This window comes from Microcaecilia unicolor, chromosome 11 (assembly GCF_901765095.1).
Source record: "Microcaecilia unicolor chromosome 11, aMicUni1.1, whole genome shotgun sequence".
Classification (NCBI taxonomy): Eukaryota; Metazoa; Chordata; class Amphibia; order Gymnophiona; family Siphonopidae; genus Microcaecilia; species Microcaecilia unicolor.
The window spans coordinates 183,378,471-183,398,269 of record NC_044041.1 but is presented as its reverse complement, the minus strand read 5'-3'; the positions used below and the strand labels follow the sequence as shown (position 1 = coordinate 183,398,269).

The window sequence follows — 19,799 nt, the reverse complement described above, 5'->3', positions numbered from 1 at the left end:
CGGGGTGTTAGAGGCTATAGCAGCTTCACTTTGAAGGCACATAGGTCAGCCCTTTCCCTGCCTTACCCATGCCCCCGTGGATGTGGACATATTAGCTTGCTTTTCCCTGTCCTTTCCCACTCAGTGGATGCAGGCACATTGGTTCGCCTTTTCCTGCCTTTCCCACTTATCTGAGCCTCCGGAGTATTTTTATTTACCTCTTTTGCCTCTGCTTTCCTCACAGTGTTAAAAAAAAAAAAATGTTGCGTCGCGCTTTAGCGCAGCGATCTTGGAAAAGAGCTTTTTTTTTTTTTGAGATTCTTCTGCAGGACCGGAGCTGTGATACTCGGTCCAGTGAGGTAAGAGTGTTTTCTGGCTCCTCCGGGGTGGGCCCGCGATCGGGACGTTTTTGGCGCGAACCGCCATTTTTGAATCACTGGCTGTTGAATATAGGATATTATACAAAGTTTTGGTTTTCACACAAGATATTGTACACCATTTTTATGGAATCAAGACTTGAGGGATGAAGTGTCTTTTAGGCAGTTTAAGGAGAAGTTGAAAGATTTTTTTTTTTTTTTTTTTCAAAAAAAGCCATTCAGGTTAGTTAGCTGACTTGGGTAGAGTTCTCCCTGGGCCTGCAGGGTGATGATATGACTGATAAGTGTGAATTAGATCTGTCCTAGTTTCTGATTTTATTTTTATTTTTTTGTGAACCACTCTTGACTATTAATTTAGAAGTGTGGTATTAAGAGAATTAAACTAATGTATACAGTTTGTACTACTGCATGCCTATTTGGAGATGCACATTGGAAAACTAAAGAAGCCGAACTGCTTCAAATCCATATGCAGAAACTGCATGCTGACCTCAGCCACTCATGCAAAGCATAGACAGACTCACCAAATCCAGAATGAATGATCACAAACCAAAAATGGAAAGATGCAGACAAAAACTGAACTTGAAAGGAGAGCCACTCATGCAAAGCATAGACAGACTCTCACCAAATCCAGAATGAATGATCACAAACCAAAAATGGAAAGATGCAGACAAAAACTGAACTTGAAAGGAGAGCCACTCATGCAAAGCATAGACAGACTCTCACCAAATCCAGAATGAATGATCACAAACCAAAAATGGAAAGATGCAGACAAAAACTGAACTTGAAAGGACAGCAGTGCAGCATCACTGGATGAAGAAGCAGAAATGCGTTGCTTCTTGTACTGTGCAAAATACAAAAATGTCAGCAATGGCATTATTCTGAAAACCGGAGAACAGAAGTAGACCTTTCGAAAAGAAGGATTTATTAACTCTAAAATCTCCCTGCTTTTTGAAAGGTCTTTTGTTTTCCACCTTGGATTGTGGACCATTTGCCTTGTTGCTGTCTGAGCTCTGCATTTTGAAACCCAACAAAGAAAATCAGAGACTTCCCATGGAATAATGAGCAGAATGAATGTGGAAAAAAAAGGAAACAGTAGCTTATGGCAGCAAGCTAGATTATCTGACCAGGGTCCGTATAGACCAGCACCAGAACGTGGAAGTTGCCTTATTGTACTTTCTGTACCCTGTAATTGTGTCTTACTGTTATCACTAACTTATACATTTTCCCATCTTTATTTTACGTTTTGGATTTTTTTTTAACAACAAATGTAAAATTGGTATCAATTATTTCTGAATCTGATAGAACCAAACAGCTAAATTTTCAGTGAGACATGCAGAATTCTTAGGTAAGTCATCTATCTAGAGGCAGTTTTTTTTTAAATTAATGGTTTGAGTTGTGGGTGTGTCGGAGTATGAATCACCTGACAGTTTCTTGCATTACATTGTAATGTTGCTCAGAGTCTAGATGAAATGATTATGCTAATAAATTCATTCACCTTTCTTTCCCTCTCCCCTTAATCCTTAGTTATGTAAGGAATCTCTTTTAAGTGCATTTTATACAGACTTCAAATAAACATTCAGGCAGAACTCAAGTAATATGGCAAGGTTAGCAGTAAATTTCGAGACGTGCTCTACAAAAATAACACATTTGGAGAAATTGCACCAGAGAAATAGAGAGGTTTCATTGTAAAATATTCTTGAATGCCAAAGTGAAGATCAAGCCACGTTTTCTAATGTCCACATGACAATAACAAATAACATTCTTGTGTTTTTAATATTTGTAAAATCTTTTTTTTTTTTCTGTTCAGGGCGGGAAAGCCTCCACCCGGATTACATCTTGACGTAGTCAAAGGCGACAAACTTATAGAGGTAAGGAAAACCGTTTTCTGTGTTAGTATATTGAACAAGCGTACCATGTTGATTTTAGCTATGAAAGTGGAGGAGTGGCCTAGTGGTTAGGGTGGTGGACTTTGGTCCTGAGGAGCTGAGTTCGATTCCCAATTCAGGCACAGGCAGCTCCTTGTGACTCTGGGCAAGTCACTTAACCCTCCATTGCCCCGTGTAAGCCGCATTGAGCCTGCCATGAGTGGGAAAGCGCAGGGTACAAATGTAACAAAAATAAAATAGATACTATTGGAGATTCTACATGGAATGTTGCTACTATTGGAGATTCTACATGGAATGTTGCTATTCCACTAGCAACATTCCATGTAGAAGCCTGCGCGGCCACATTGGTGATCTGCAAGGGCCGACTTCTACATGGAATGTTGCTAGTGGAATAGCAACATTCCATGTAGAATCTCAAATAGTAGCAACAGTGGAGGAGTGGCCTAGTGGTTAGGGTGGTGGACTCTGGTCCTGGGGAACTGAGTTTGATTCCCACTTCAGGCACAGGCAGCTCCTTGTGACTCTGGGCAAGTCACTTAACCCTCCATTGCCCCGTGTAAGCCGCATTGAGCCTGCCATGAGTGGGAAAGCGCAGGGTACAAATGTAACAAAAATAAAATAGATACTATTGGAGATTCTACATGGAATGTTGCTACTATTGGAGATTCTACATGGAATGTTGCTATTCCACTAGCAACATTCCATGTAGAAGGCTGCGCAGGCTTCTGTTTCTGTGAGTCTGATGTCCTGCAGTCCTAGGACGTCAGACTCACAGAAGCAGAAGCCTGCGCGGCCACATTGGTGATCTGCAAGGGCCGACTTCTACATGGAATGTTGCTAGTGGAATAGCAACATTCCATGTAGAATCTCAAATAGTAGCAACAGTGGAGGAGTGGCCTAGTGGTTAGGGTGATGGACTTTGGTCCTGGGGAACTGAGTTGGATTCCCACTTCAGGCACAGGCAGTTCTTTGTGACTCTGGGCAAGTCACTTAACCCTCCATTGCCCCATGTAAGCCGCATTGAGCCTGCCATGAGTGGGAAAGCGCCGGGTACAAATGTAACAAAACAAAAAAAGCTTAAATTCAACATTTATTTTGGCACTGGATCATAAGATTCCTATGGCTGTACCTGTATGGCTCAGGCAGATAGAGAGGGACATAATTGTACGCCACATTGAGCCTGTCCATGGGTGGGAATAATGTGGGATATAAATGCCATAAATAAATAAATAATTACTCAGCAGCCCCTGGCTACCTAATGGTGCTTGGGCACTGGCCTGTTACTCTGTTGCCGCCAGCCTTGAATTTGCATTATCTTTGCTGTGTGACTTCTACCAGCACCACGAGGATAGCACAAGTGCTTGAAACCTGCAGGCAGAGAAGATGGTAGGGAAAAGACCTGACCAGGGTGGGTCGGGATTTCAGAATAGGTGCCATATATGCCAAAGTATCACGTTCCCTGCTGTGTTAGAACACAGCCAGTATACCAGTTGAGGAGAAGCTGAAGCTAAAAGGGAGGATTGGGGGACTGTCGTGTGATCGAGGTTTTGCGCTAGGTAAGGGATTTGGAGGGGCATAACTTGAGTGCATTGTACCAGCAGCTGCTGCTTTGTCCAGGTAATGACGTGAAGTGCCACTGTCTTATTTTTACTGGTCCTCTGTGTTACAACTACTTTTGTAGTTCTCATCCATCAGTTCTCAGACTTTTGTATAATTATAGCATGCCCTTGGAATCCAATTGACGACGTCTACATTTGCTTCAGCCTTAAGAGGCAACTTTTTGTAGTAGGTAAAAATTTGTGCGACATCAAGTTACAGTGTTTTTATTTCCGGTCAAGACAGTTTGTCATTATAGAGGTTCATTTTCAAAGCACTTAGGCTTGTTACATAGTAACTTATGTAGCTTTTTAAGTTTCAGCTTAATAATATCCTCTGCCATACATTGAGAAAAACACACTGCATATCTGGACCTTCTGTTGAGCCATTAACGAGTCCCCCCCCCCCCCCCCCCCCCCCCCCACACACACAGGCGTACTGTCAAGATCCCCAGATTATCTAATGGGGTCTCAGTTTCTAAAACTACTGCTTCACCCCTGTCCTAGAAAGGAAGCATAGCCTGTTGCTGCTGTCTTTGCCATGGTCCAAGGATCATATATAAGATAGGAAGAAGCCAATGAGGCAAAAAAAAAAAAAAAGATGTGGACAAAAGTGGTATCTGGTAATGGGGTAATGGTTATGTTTTTTTCCCCTGTAGCTGGATATATTTGTTACTATGTGTAATAATGGAATATTACATAGATGATAGTTTTCTTTTAGTAGTCCTGTTATAGCATCAGATGTGATAGATGAGCACTACAGTGTGGTTGATTGGTGAGATCACTATAATGCCTGCTCGGTTTGCATGTAATTTAAAAGTTCTAGAAGAGAAAAATAGTAGTGAATAAAGTAAACAGCTTGCATACACAACCATTAGTACATAAGTAATGCCACACTAGGAAAAGGCCAAGGGTCCATCGAGCCCAGCATCCTGTCCACGACAGCGGCCAATCCAGGCCAAGGGCACCTGGCAAGCTTCCCAAACGTACAAACATTCTATACAATCAAGCCATTGTGACATCACTAATGAGGTTGGCTCTTATTGGTGGAATGAGCCACTATGACATCACAATAGGTTAAATCACTGTTCTATGTAATAAAAGTGAGCCAAGTAGAGGACATAAGTACATAAGTAATGCCACACTGGGAAAAGACCAAGGGTCCATCGAGCCCAGCATCCTGTCCACGACAGCGGCCAATCCAGGCCAAGGGCACCTGGCAAGCTTCCCAAACGTACAAACATTCTATACATGTTATTCCCGGAATTAGTTCCGCTAATTCTTCTCAAAATTTTAAGTCTGGTTGTAGGTGATAACTGGTTTTTTGCACAAACTAAATGTATCTTTGACAAGCTTTCAAGAGTGACCTGATGGCAGGGATAACTCTGGATAACTTGAAAGCTTGTCAAAAATAGCTTTTTACTGGATTAACTTAAGTTTATCACTTGGTTTTTGTTTGTTTCAGGAAAGCTTTTTATTAACAAGTAGTATAAAACAGGGCATGAAACACAAAATCAGTAATGCAGAAAATAAGCACGACGGCAAAAAAAAAAAAAAAAGTATCATAATTGACTGTTACATGGAAGCTCTGTTAAATGTCCCACCTGTGTTTTATCTTAGGAAAGAAAAGAGAAGAAAACACCCCTCACTCATCCCCATCCCCTCTCCCGTCCACACCCCACCTCCTGTATTCAGAAACTATGAAACAGTAGCAGGAGGCAATGCAGGTAGCCACTCCAGGCAGTGCCTCCACAAGCCACAATGTTCCCGAGAGGTCCTGTGAGCTGGAGCAGATATTTTTCTGCACTCCCAGTCTGCCATCAACTGCATACTGGCAGACCAGTTTGCAGGAGGAGAGGCAAGTTGTGCCAGCCAATGTTGAAGAATAACTTTGTTAGCCAATACCAAAGCCAGCAAAATGAACTTGCAGTGATAGTCTGGGAGCCCCTGGTCCACTAGAGCAGCATCTGAACCCATTAACAGAACCCCATAAGACCACTCTTAGGACCCGGCTAAGACATCTTGCAGGACGGCAGTAATGCTGGGCCAGAAGCTCTGAAGCAAAGGACATTCTAAAAAATGGTGTGCCAAGGAGCCCCAACCCAAGCCATATTAAGTTATCAGTTGTAACTTGGTGGGTTGACCTTTATGTCCACATATTCACGTGGACTGACGTGGCAATCACAATTCTCTGTCAAAGAAAAGCAAGAGAAAAGAAAATGAAGGCAGAGCCTGAATGTTGTGGAGTTTAAAGTGGTTGCAGATTCCCAGTGATAGAAGCTTGCTTCTCTTCTATCTAACATAGTAACATAGTAGATGACAGCAGAAAAAGACCTGCATGGTCCATCCAGTCTGCCCAACAAGATAACTCATATGTGCTACTTTTTGTGTATACCCTACTTTGATTTGTACCTGTGCTCTTCAGGTCACAGACCGTATAAGTCTGCCCAGCACTATCCCTGCTTCCCAACCACCGGCTCTGGCACAGACCGTATAAGTCTGCCCAGCACTATCCCCGCCTCCCAATCACCAGTCCCACCTCCCACCACCGACTCTGGCACAGACCGTATAAGTCTGCCCAGCACTATCCCCTCCTCCCAACCACCAGGTTTAAAACTACTCCTCTCCTTTGCTGTTGGGAAGTAGAGAGCTGCACAGGAATGGGGTTAGCAGGGATCCCTTCTAGGTCCACGGGACTTCAGCAGGGATGGATGCAGGCCCTGCGGGGTTCCCGCGGAAGTGTAGTGCCAGGCCAACCTTTTTTTTTTTTCTAACATAGCTTAGCAATTTATAATAGCACAAAAAAAATTAATGGATATAGTTGATAGCATTGAAATCCCGATAAACATTGAGAGGGGAAGTTGTCAAAATGGGCTACTGTTAAGTTGGGTTATTTTACAACAAGTTGGGTTATTTTTCTACAGGGGCAGGCGGGGATGGAGGAGATTACTTGCGGGGATGGGTTAGATTCCAGTGGGAGAAGAAATCCGCTGAAACACGGAGAACTCAAACGCCCCACGGGAAAAACAAGTGGGTAAAAAAAGTGGGAGAGCGACCAAGGATACCAGAAACTGGAAGATGTTCGTTAATAAACAACTTTATTAATAATTTGAAGACTCGACAGAACGTCGTGTTTCGGCCGTCAGGCCTGCATCAGGAGTCTGCTTTACACAGTGCTGCGGAGCAATAATAATGACAAACCTTTGGAGATCCTACAGCAGACTCTAGGGCAAAGTATTGCTGAGTAACATTGAAGATGATCCTTCAGGTGTGACGTAGTAGTCTTTAGAAAGACTGTTTTTTTTAAAAAAAGAAGAAGCGGACCATCAGAAGCACTGCACGCGCTGCTTGTAATGCAGTTGAAAAAATAAGCCTTGAGAAAAACCGGCACTATAAACAAAAAAAGGCGTCCAGTGGGGACAGGCGAGGACGGATGAAATTTCTGTCCCCGTGCAACTCTCTGTTGCGAAAGTAATATTTCTTGTTTAAATGTCAGTGTTTCATGAGTTCATAGGTGAATGTCAGTAAAAACTGATTTTGTTTGGGTGGCAGCACTGGTGCATGGGAGGCGGGGCTAGACTTCTACAGCCTGTGCCCTGAAAATGGCAGGGACAAATCAAGGTCAGGTATACATATAAAGTAACACATGAGTTTATCTTGTTGGGCAGACTGGATGGACCGTACAAGTCTTTCTCTGCCGTCAACTACTATGTTTCTCAAAATACGTACTCTAGGAAGGGCTTGAACTAGTTCGGTATGGTTTTTATCATGTTATCAGCAAATAGATGCACTTGATACTAACCTAGGTATCTGTACCTTCTGTTCTGTGCCGAACACCTGAGGTATGTGCTGTGATACTTGGGGCTAAGGAGTGCGACATGAAACCAAGCCCTGAGATTTAAGCTTAGTGTGCAGAGTCGCACCCTGAGTTATAACTCAAAGGCACACCTTTTTCATTTTGTAGAATACTGAAGCTGGGACATAAAATGGACCTTCTATCTGAATAGATACCAGGAGAATAATCTTCATTTTTGGAAGATAGGAAGAGAAGTGTCAAAATACTCTTTCTTGACGTTTCAAAGAGTTGCAGCTATTAGGTTTAATTTTCCATACAAGGAAATTAATTCACCTTAATTCAGGGCTTGGGGTTAAACTGCTGCACTGAGCCATACTGTAATTTCAGATCACTACCCTAATGAATTCTATGATATTTTCCGCATGTGTACTCTTAAATTCCCGTTCCCTGTGTTTTCAGTGTGCTTGGAAGCCCGCATTTGTTTGATATTTGATTGTGATAAATAATTGATGATCCTCTTCCTGTAATTGGTATCTGTTTGCAGAAACTGATCATTGATGAGAAGAAGTATTATCTCTTTGGGAGGAACCCTGATTTGTGTGATTTTACAATTGATCATCAGTCCTGTTCACGGGTCCATTCAGCTTTGGTCTACCATAAACACCTGAAGAGAGTTTTCCTCATAGATCTCAACAGCAGTAAGTGAGGTGGTGATGGGCTGGGCTGAGCTCAGGAAACACTCAGTGGGCCATTCCTGAGACTTAACAGTAGCTCTGCATACAGTTGCACATGTGATCCTGCTTCGAATGTCTTATCTTCAATGAGGTTCATGCTTGTCAGAGATGGTGGTTTGGGGCCCTGGTGCAGACAAGAATAGCACCATCCTGGTGTAAGCAGGGCAGGCTCCCTCCATTTCTAATTGGAGGAGTGGTGGGGACTAGGTAGGCAACCCTTCCAAGAGTTGACAGCATTGAGAGAATGGAAAAAATTATAGCCCCCCCCCCCCTCCCCAATCTTGCTGTAATCTGTTCTTGTCAGTAGGACCAAGTGCAAAATGTTCATAGGGTTCTTCTTCCTCAGGTCCTTGTAAGGAAGATTTCATTTTAAAAATGAGAACTAGTTGCAGTGGAGGGGTTCTTTTTGTTTGTTTGTTTGTTTGATGTTTTTTGTTGTTGTTTTGTGACCATGTTAAAAGCATGGGCCTGCAATATGGTGGGGTAGGGTTGGGAGCTTGTGGAGATGGGAGAAACTGCCTTAAGTAAGTAGTTTCTGCAGTCTCTGGTAGTAAGTATTTATATATAAACTAGTAAAAAAGGCCCATTTCTGTCAGAAATAAAACAGGCGCTAGCAAGGTTTTCCTCGGAGTGTGTATGAGTGAGAGATGGAGTGTGTGTGAGAGAGAATGAGAGAGAGACAGCGTGTGTGTGTGTGTGTGAGACTGTGTGTGAGAGAGATAGAGTGTGATAGGGAATGTGTCAGAGAGAGTGTATGTGAGAGACAGTGAGTGAGTGTGAACCCCCTCACCACCCGCAGCTGCCAGTGGTAACACTGTCCGGCCACTGCTGCTTCTCCTGTTGAGCAGCAGCGGCCGATACAAAAAGAAAAAAAAGCGATAAATATTTTTAAACCCAGCCCAAATCATTCGCAAATGCCCGAGTCTTAAAACGCAGTCTCTGTAGCCGCTCCTCCGGGGTCTTACTCCAGGGGCAGTGACGGAGGCGAGAGGAGGAGCGGCTGCAGAGACTGCGTTTTAAGATTCGGGCATTTGCGAATGATTTGGACTGGGTTTAAAAACATTTGTTTTTGGTTTTTTTTTCTTTTTGTAGCAGCCGCTGCTGCTCAACAGGCTGTGAGTGACGTCATCCTGGCTACGGAGCCTAGCTCAGCAACTCCAGAAGCCACGGACACAGGCAGTCCCACATTAGAACGTTGGTGGTGAGAATTATTATATAGGAAGTGTTTGAAGCCACTACAAAAATGTTTTTACTTGTAACACTAGTTTGGAAAAGTGCATTCTGTACTATACCAATTGGGAGAAGAAGGTCTGACTATTGGATGATATTGTCCTTTGGGACAGTCCTTTGAGAAACGAGTTTCTGTGTGAGGGCTTTGGTATCATCCAGTAGTCAGACCTTCTTTTCCCAGTTTGTTTACATGTGCAGTGTTACATTTGTTTTTTGGAATTGGATTTGGTGGGGAGAGTTTAAGTATAAAAAGTTTTTTAGTCTGGTATCATAGCTTTGGTTAGACACATTTTGGTACTTGATTTTCCTATAGGTTATGGTAAAGTCCTTCTGTTGAAGATCACCTGAAGCCCTTGTTATGAGTTGAGCATATATTTTCTTTCCACTTAGCACATGGCACCTTCTTGGGTCACATTCGCCTGGAACCTCACAAGCCACAGCAAATTCCTATCGACTCAACAGTTTCCTTTGGTGCCTCCACGCGCGCGTACACCCTGCGAGAAAAGCCGCAGACACTACCTTCAGCTGTGAAGGGAGACGAGAAGATGGGAGGGGAAGATGATGAGCTGAAGGGGCTGCTGGGCCTTCCCGAGGAGGAGACAGAGCTTGATGTGAGTCTTACTGGGAATCTGTATCCTCAGCCGCAGTGTTCAGAGCTTGCGATGCTTCCTGGAGCATGCTATGAAATTTTAAATTGTCAGTTACAATATTGTAATTCCACGGCAGGGGAATGGAGTGGGGGCTTAATTGATGAACATATACATGCAAGCCTCATAATAGAACTCATGATCTTTTCAATTACTGATATTCTCTCTCTTTATTTTTTTTACATTTTCACATTTGAACCCCAAAATTGATAAATCAAAAGCAAATCTTTGCCTTCCTTTTATCCTTGGCAAGAGGGGAGGACCAGGTGGGACCATAGAAGAAAACTGCTCCTTACCTTTTTCTACTGGTGCAGTGGGTGGAATATTAGGAGGCTGGACATGACATTGTTGCTGATAGCAGTGCACAGTTCATGTTCACACAAACTCTCTGTATGTACTAGAAGTAGTATGTTCACTTACCAACAACAGCTGCTAACACAGTGTCTGTCATATAGTAAGAGGAGGAGGGATCACCCCTGCAACAGGTGTAGCACTCCGTCTCTGTGAAGATAGTATCAGAAGATGCAAAGTAACAGTTGCAATAATTAATGAATATAGAATGTAAGTTCTAAATGCTGGTGGGACATGGAGTGGCCATGGATGCCTTCTTTAAAGTTAGATTAGTTTGATGTCAGGCTCTTAACAAATATGAACCCACTAAACTAATTCAAAACCTCGGGTGCTGATATGCAAAATATATTCACCAGTAACCACAGTATCTGCTGCTTCAAAATGACTTACAAAATAGTTTGCAACATTCTTAGTAAAGAGAAAAAAAAGGCCTCAAAGAGCTCACAGATCGTAGTCATACTAGAACTGTATGAGCTTAAACGGATCCATAGGTAGCTTCATCATTGGCCAAAAACCTTATAAATATAGAACTTTCCTATTATTGTAGCTAATTCACACAATGCTTGCTTCTAGTGACTAGAAACTTGAAATTCTCATGTAATATTGTTGTTATAGGATCTATGGATCCGTTTAAGCTCGTACAGTTCTAGTATGACTATGATCTGTGAGCTCTTTGAGGCCTTTTTTCCTGTTTACTAAGAATATTGTTATCAATAGAAATCAAACAAAATAAAACATGGAAAAGAAAATAAGATGATACCTTTTTTATTGGACATAACTTAATACATTTCTTGATTAGCTTTCGAAGGCTGACGAAGAAGGGCAACCTTCGAAAGCTAATCAAGAAATGTATTAAGTTATGTCCAATAAAAAAGGTATCATCTTATTTTCTTTTCCATGTTTTATTTTGTTTGTTTTTCTATTGGTAACCTTAAGAGTGGACTAACACGGCTACCACACTCCTCTACTAAGAATATTGCAAATTATTCTGTAAGTCATTTTGAAGCAGCAGATACTGTGGTTACTGGTGTATCTAACAAATATGAGCCTGGCTGACAAACTAATTAATTATGCTGATGCTTTGTTTCATCTAGATCAGTGCTCCCCAACCCTATCCTAGGAGAAAATCCAAACGGGTTTTCAGGATGTCCACAAGGAATATGCATGAAATACATTTTTATACCAAGGAGGGTGTGTGCATGCATATCTTTCTTTTGCATATTCATCTTGAATATCCTGAAAACCCAACTGGGTGGGTGTGTCCCAAAGACAGGGTTGAGACTGATCTAACAGACTGCGTATGGGGTTGTCAGTAAATCAACCCTGAAGTTATTCATATTATTAGCAGTGCCTCCAGAGGTTTAACAAGGGGCTAACAGATGTAACTCCTTATAGGAATTGCATTGATTTCTAATTCATGCTCTGGTGCAATTTAAAATCATGACCTTAGTGTTTAGGGCACTGAAAGGGGTGGCCTAACCTATTTTAATGAAAACAGCTGATCCTGGTACACCCTCACCTGCACCTTCTTGGCCTCCTTCCTCTGGAGTCGCTCAGTTACACTTTATTTCTAAAAAAAAAAAAAATATATATATATATATATTTTTTTTTTTTTTTTTCAGCTGATGATGAAATTCTTAGATATTCAAAGCCGGGATCTATGGAAGCTTCAGTTTTGAATATCTGGTTATTTTTAATCCAGCTAACACACAGCCGCTTAAGCAGCCATGGGCTAGCACATAAAAACAGGACAGATTTTTCTGTGGTCCCATTTATGTGCTAAATTTGGCTGCTTAAGGGCTGAATATCAGCCTTTAAGCATCCAAGTGCTGACTGTGCTCCGGAACACCCCCAGCATAGCTGGCTTTGAGTTGTGCACTAACCATGAATTTCAGCAGCACCTAGCCGATTAAGTGCCGCTGAAAATGAGCAGCTAGCCCTGACCAAGCAATTTAACCGGTCACCAGCTGGCTAAATCACTTTGAATATTGGCCCCATAATCTTTTTCAGTAATTCATTAACAAGTATTTTCCTATTCGTTTTTTTTTTTTTTAATTTTGAGAAGTCTTTATTGGTAACCAAGTTCCAATTAACAATGTAACATAAATAACAATACAAGCAAAGCCCAGCAAACGTAACATCAAAGAAACAATTAGCCTTGGAAAAATAGTTTAACTGCAAGATAAATCTCTGAACATTTTATGATTTTTACAAAATAAAGCCCCCTATCCAAACAACTCCCCCCCCCCCCCCCCCCCCCCAGCTAATACAAGGTCTAGATAACAGGTTCAACCACAAAGTCAGGTAATAAAAAATCAGAAATACTCTCCTCCTCCCAAGCCCCACCTCTCTCTCCCCCACTCCACCCAGTGAGAGAATAGAAATCCAGAGGAACAGCGAGTCAAAAAAGGGGACCAAATGTTCTCCCACTGAACCAGGGTATGATTGCGAACAGCCAACAAACGCTGCATGTCACGATGAGCTGCTTCCAGTGAGCCACCAGGTTCACTCGTGCTGCACACATTGCATGGTGTGCAAACAAAGCTTGAAACAATTGAGGCCTGGTGGTTTCTTAGCAAACAAAAAAATAACCGGAGTCCACGAGAGTGGTCTTTCTAACCATCGTTGCAGCTGATGCTGAACAGCTTTCCAGTAGGCCCGAACCTTAACACAGCTCCACCATAAATGACCCAACGTACCCAGTTCCCCACAGCCTCTCCAGCACAAAGGAGAGGTACCAGGAAACATGGTGCAGGCAGGGGTAAGATGCCATCGATATAAAACTTTAACTGCATTTTCTTTGAAAGGCACCGAAACTAGCACCTTTAACAAGTCCTTTTCTAAAGTGTTCCAATCATCATCCTCAAGGAAAACCCCCAGTTCAGAGTGCCACTTTTTGTGATGTAAAATATAGGGATGGGAGAATTTCCATTGGCATTTCTATAAACAAAAAAATCAAACCCTTGGTGCCCTTAAGAGTTCTCACAAAAATCTTCAAGAAAAGAATCTTCCCACAACACCCGTGTTTTTATAGAAGCTGTAGTCAAAAAATGTTGCAATTGGGTATAAGCATAAACCTCTGTGGGGGGGAGGGGGAAGGTGATTAATATTCAACAAGGTTTGAAAAAGGGACCAACCCATCCTTATCAAAGAGCTGACCACAAGTAGCCAACCCCAAGGAGGTCTAAAGGGTAAAGGTACCAGGAGCAAGGCCCGGAGGAAAAAGTGGGTTATAAGCTATAGGGGTAAGGCGAAAGAGAACCAGGTCAGACTTAACAAACATCTCAATAGGAAAACATAGTAGAGATGGAGGGACAAAGCACCGTTGGCAACTACCGATGTTTCTAGGGTGCCACATTAAATAACATAGCAAATGAGGACCCACAAGGAATTGCTCCAAAATGAACCCAGAGCTTATGGGGCTGTGCCTGAAACCATTCCAGGGCAGCTTGGGGATCTTTGTAATACTAGAAGACGTTAGGAACCGCTGAGCCCCCCCCCCCCCCCATTTTTTTTCTGATCTCTATAAAGAAAGTATCGTGGAAGACAGGGTCTCTTATTGTGCCAAATAAACCAAATCAGGCGGTCTTGTGGGCCAGATAAAAAGCCCGGGGACAATTGCAAAAGTAAAACTTGGAACAGGTACATCATGGGGCATGACATTCGTTTTCAGCATGGCTCTCTGTCCAAACCAAGAGAAGTCTAAGAAATCCCAACGCTCTAGATCCCTGTAGATATCCTGGATCAACCTTGGGTAGTTGGCAGAAAGCAGGTCAGTGAAAGACAGGTTTAAAGTAACACCCAAGTATTGAATCCCACATTGTACCCACCGGAAAGGAAAAGAGGACTGTAGTCTATCTAGAACTCTCCCAGGAACAGCCATAGCCTCGTCTTGGTCATGTTGATTTTGAAACCCGAGAACTCAGAATACTCAGCAATCGTTGTTTGGAAAAGAGACGAATGGGCGAGTCAGGGAAAGTAAAACATCATCGGCAAAGAGTGCAAGTTTAAGTTCCGCTGCCCCATACGAATACCTATGATATCCTGATTTGAGCACACCACCTCTGCAAAAGGCTCCATCTCCATAGCAAAGAGCATCGGGGACGGAGGACAACCCTGATGGGTGCCTCTTGCTGGAGCAAAAGAATTGGAATTACCACCATTAATTCACACACGCGCTCAGGGATAGGAGCAAAATGCCTGAATCCAAGCCCCTACCCCAAATCACTTATAACCTTCTCCATAATAGGCCAATGAACCCTATCAAAAGCCTTCTTGGCATCCAAACCGAGAAGGCACAAGAACAGCTTCTCCTGTTTAGCTTAATAAAGCAAATCTACCATGATTAGCCAACTACCAAAAGATTAGCCAGAATTTTTACATCAGAGTTGAACACTGAAATAGGATGGTACGAAACACTCGGTTTTATCTTTTCCAAGTTTTGGGATAACAGCTATCCAGGCTTCCATCATGGACAAAGGTAACGCCTCTCCCCTCTGGACTGTATTAAGAATCTCAGCCAGCAAAATATAAAATTTGCTAGGGAGACCATTGAGGCTCAGAGCTTTACCAACAGACAACCCTTTAAAGACCTCCTGCACCTCAAGGGAAGTAACCGGATGCTCCAAGCATTCTCGCTGCTCCTCTATCAAAGAAGACAAAGCCCGAGCAGATAAAAAAGCAGGCCGAATGTGGGTCTTGAGTGTAAAGGGTTTGATAGTATTCCTGGAAACACGTATGGATTAAGGAGGAGCGAATCACTGGCTGGCCCTTCCCATCTCCCATTTTAACTATAATACAATGTATTTGAAGTTTACAAAATTATCAAAAAGGAATATTCATTCAAAGAACCTGTCCAGTTATATAGTAACTCTAGAAAGCGTATTGAATGGAGTGCTTAATAAAACAATATGTTTTAAATTATTTAAAAGGAGGAAAGGACCTCGGAAACTGTCTGCGGACTTTTATCTATTATAGATGATTATAGGCTCAACAGACATTAACATAATCATTGGTCAAAAACCTCTGTACTGTACCAAATTATACTTTATTTTGTTAAATCATTTTTTTTTTCTAAATTTTTCAATAAAGCATTCCTATCATGATAACATCCAGCACGGGCGGTTAGCTTGACGGAGTTTAAAAAGGGGTTAGATAGATTCCTAAAGGACAAGTCCATAGACCGCTATTAAATGGACTTGGAAAAATTCCGCATTTTTAGGTATAACTTGTCTGGAATGTTTTTACGTTTGGGGAGCGTGCCGGGTGCCCTTGACCTGGATTGGCCACTGTCGGTGACAGGATGCTGGGCTAGATGGACCTTTGGTCTTTCCCAGTATGGCACTACTTATGTACTTTGTCTCCGTCAAGATCACTGGTTTACAAGCCAGAGAGCGACCCGGCGTATTGCAGAGTTCGTAGTGAACTTTTTTATGTTTAAGGTTGAAGAAGTGCAGATGTCTGGTGCCTTGAAGTCCCCTCAAGATGGAGACTGAACCAGATGCCTTATGACGCTTCTCTAGAGAGCTGATTTTAGCCAAACAGGTATCCACTTGGGTGCATAAATTCCAGGCCTGCTTACTAGCCCGTTGGAGAAAGTAACCTCTGCAGACAGCCTTCACAGCATCCCAAACAACACCTAAAGAAGGACCCAAATGTAATTTAGTTTCCATTTATTACCTAAACAAAGATCTATAGCCCGCAATAATCTCAGCACCTGTAATAAGAGGGTGTTCAAGGTCTCCTTCTGTCGGAGAGAAGGAATAAGGGCCATACAGGAGCACGATCAGAGGTGGTAATGCTTCTAGTGGTTGTCAAACACTCCCCCTCACCCCCCCCTAAAATTCCAAAAACATCTTGTCCAAAAATATGTAACCTAAATGAGAATATGTCCCATGGGAATGAGAGAGGAAAGTATAATCTCGACCAGAAGGATGTGTCCAACGCCAAGTCATACAGACCCAGATTGGTAATTAAGGAAGCAAATGCCCACGAAAGTTTAACTTCAGACTCTGCCAGTCCCCCAGAATGGTCAAGTGTCGGATTCAAAATAGCATTGAAATCTCCTGCTACAAATCAGTTTTCCCTGTAAAAAGGTTTGTAACCCGGACCTGAGATGAGCAAAAAAATGAATGTTGATGTTCATTAGGAGCATGTACCAAAGCCAAAGTGTCCTCAGATTGATGTAGCAAAATATGTAAAAAAAAAAAAAAAAATCGTCCCTTTGGGTCTTGCTTTCTTTTCACCGGTACCTGGACTGATACATAAATCAAAATTGCACCCCCCCCCCCCCTGTTTTTTAGAGGCATCTATCGCTGAGGCACAAAAAACATGAGGATATTGAGGATGACTCAGGAATTTTTCATGGTCACGCTTGAAATGCATTTCTTGCAAAAAGACTATATGTGGTTTTAAATTAAGCAATTCCTTGAAGAACCTTTGACGTTTTTTGGGAAGTTTAACATTATAAGTTAAAAGCTTCACATCAGCACACATATTACAAGAATATAACCATCTGTGTAAACAATAGAAGACCCAGACCCAATCTGCACAATTTTAAAAAATCCCCGTTCCTCCTTCCCACACCCACCACTCTCCCATACACACATCACACACCAAACAGACCTCTGAGTGAGAACTACAGGACCAGACCCACAGTGCCAAACATCCTCCCCCCCTCCCCCCATTCACACCAAAACTAACCATGCAAAAGCTAATGTTTCGGAACCATCCAAATCTGCACCATTATATTCAGCCACTGATATACCACAGTCAACTCAAAAAAAAAAAAGAAGAAATCCTGCCACAGGGCAAGTGCTATAAGGAACCAAAACTGAGATATTATCAATGAGTCTCAATCCACAGATTAAAACAGGAGCTTCAGCTAGGACAGATTTCTGAAGTTTCTTTGCTTCGCCAGGAACCCTTTGCCACTTCTAAAGCGGCAAAACAGTCACCATCAGGCTTGCCTCATGCAAAAGTTTCCAAGCAACAGCCAAAGACTGATCCCGGTAGAGCAAAGTAGAACGAGAAGGGAAATGCTCAACAATGGCTAATTTTGATTAAGATATCCAGTGTAGGCTTCATGTTCTTCCTTCGGGTCAATCTATTGAGACAGGGGAAAACAAAAATCTGGGTATCATTGTATTCCACATGCTGGGCCTGTTGCAGTAAACACTCCCAGTCAGCAAATTTCAGAAAACGCTCTATTATGTCCTAGGGCCAGTTGTTGATGAGTTGGCCCAGGGAACGATGGGTCCGTTCCAGTTCCACAGAAGGGACATCACCCTCTGAGCCTAGTAATTGTGAGCAAAGAGAGCACGCAATAATGAGAACATCTTCTGTAGCCCGTCCTCTGGGACACCACAAAAACAGATTCTCAGTGGAGAAGGGTAGATAGTGGGGTTCCCAGGGGTCTGTGCTGGGACCACTGCTTTGTAACATATTTATAAGTGATCTAGCGATGGAAGTAACTAGTGAGGTAATTAAATTTGCTCACGACACAAAGTTGTTAAATTGCAAGAGGCTTGTGAAAAATTACAAGAGGACCTCATGAGTCTGGGAGCCTGGGAGCCTTTAAACATGCTGTGGTCACACCTCTCCTTAAGAAGCCTTCACTCGACCCTACTTGTCCCTCTAATTACCGACCCATCTCCCTCCTCCCTTTTCTCTCCAAATTACTTGAGCGTGCTGTTCACCACCGCTGCCTTGATTTTCTCTCCTCACATGCTAATCTTTTTTTTTTTTTTTTGTTCAATCAGTTTGTATTGATTTTGTAACATATTGTAAATTAGTACCAATGACAATAATAGTTAACAAAAGGTCAATGTACTCTGACTATATATATATATATATACATTTATGTGTATACGTAAGAAGTATGCATGCATATCAGATGTTATAATATTAGTGCCAATACATGAATGAATAGTACCTGTTCATTAATTAAATTAATTATTACTTATTACTTAACTGGTTGAATATTTAATCACCGGAGACCAAATTTTATTATATGTCATAAGGGAACCACATTTCTCTGCTGCTACCTTTTCATATTTAGCTGTTAGACATACTGAATTCCACCACATTTCGTATGTTAACTTTGTAAAATCTTTCCAGTTTTGACATATTAATTTTATAGCCACTTGGAACAATATACGTAATAACTTAATTATATGTGGTGATAATATATTCTATTCTTGACCCACTACAATCTGGTTTTCGCCCTCTCCACTCAACCGAAACTGCGCTTACTAAAGTCTCCAATGACCTATTACTGGCTAAATCCAGAGGTCAATATTCCATCTTCATTCTTCTTGATCTTTCCGCTGCTTTTGACACTGTTGATCACAGCATACTTCTCGATACCCTGTCCTCACTTGATTCCAGGGCTCTGTCCTTTCCTGGTTCTCTTCCTACCTCTCCCTCCGCAACTTTAGTGTTCACTCTGGTGGATCCTCTTCTACTTCTATTCCTCTGCCTGTCGGCGTACCTCAGGGTTCTGTTCTTGGTCCCCTCCTCTTTTCTATCTACACTTCTTCCCTTGGTTCATTAATCTCATCCCATGGCTTTTCCTACCATCTCTATGCTGATGACTCCCAAATCTACCTTTCTACCCCTGATATCTCACCTTGCATCCAAACCAAAGTTTCAGCATGCTTGTCTGACATTGCTGTCTGGATGTCTCAACGCCACCTGAAATTAAACATGACCAAAACCGAGCTTCTCATTTTTCCCCCCAAACCCACCTCCCCACTCCCCCCGTTTTCTATTTCTGTTGATGGCTCTCTCATTCTCCCTGTCTTCTCAGCTCGAAACCTTGGGGTCATCTTTGACTCTTCTCTCTCCTTCTCTGCTCATATCCAGCAAACCGCCAAGACCTGTCGTTTCTTTCTTTACAACATCCGTAAAATCTGCCCCTTTCTTTCCGAGCACTCTACCAAAACCCTCATCCACACTCTTGTCACCTCTCGTTTACACTACTGCAATCTGCTTCTTGCTGGCCTCCCACTTAGTCACCTCTCCCCTCTCCAATCAGTTCAAAACTCTGCTGCCCGTCTCGTCTTCCGCCAGGGTCGCTTTACTCATACTACCCCTCTCCTCAAGTCGCTTCACTGGCTCCCTATCCATTTTTGCATCCTGTTCAAACTTCTTCTGCTAACCTATAAATGTACTCACTCTGCTACTCCCCAGTATCTCTCCACA

General features: G+C 42.4%; 1 protein-coding gene and 1 non-coding gene across 2 annotated transcripts in view; both read left to right on the top strand.

Annotated features, from left to right (window-relative positions):
* PPP1R8 (protein phosphatase 1 regulatory subunit 8) overlaps positions 1-19,799 on the top strand; it is a 47,818-nt gene that overhangs the window by 12,596 nt on the left and 15,423 nt on the right. Inside the window, exons 2-4 of the mRNA XM_030219461.1 lie at positions 2,164-2,224; positions 8,178-8,331; positions 9,988-10,208. Of these exons, the coding sequence (XP_030075321.1) occupies positions 2,164-2,224; positions 8,178-8,331; positions 9,988-10,208 (436 nt within the window). The remainder of the gene's footprint in view (positions 1-2,163; positions 2,225-8,177; positions 8,332-9,987; positions 10,209-19,799) is intronic.
* LOC115481289 lies at positions 7,623-7,787 on the top strand. Its single transcript, XR_003943944.1, has one exon.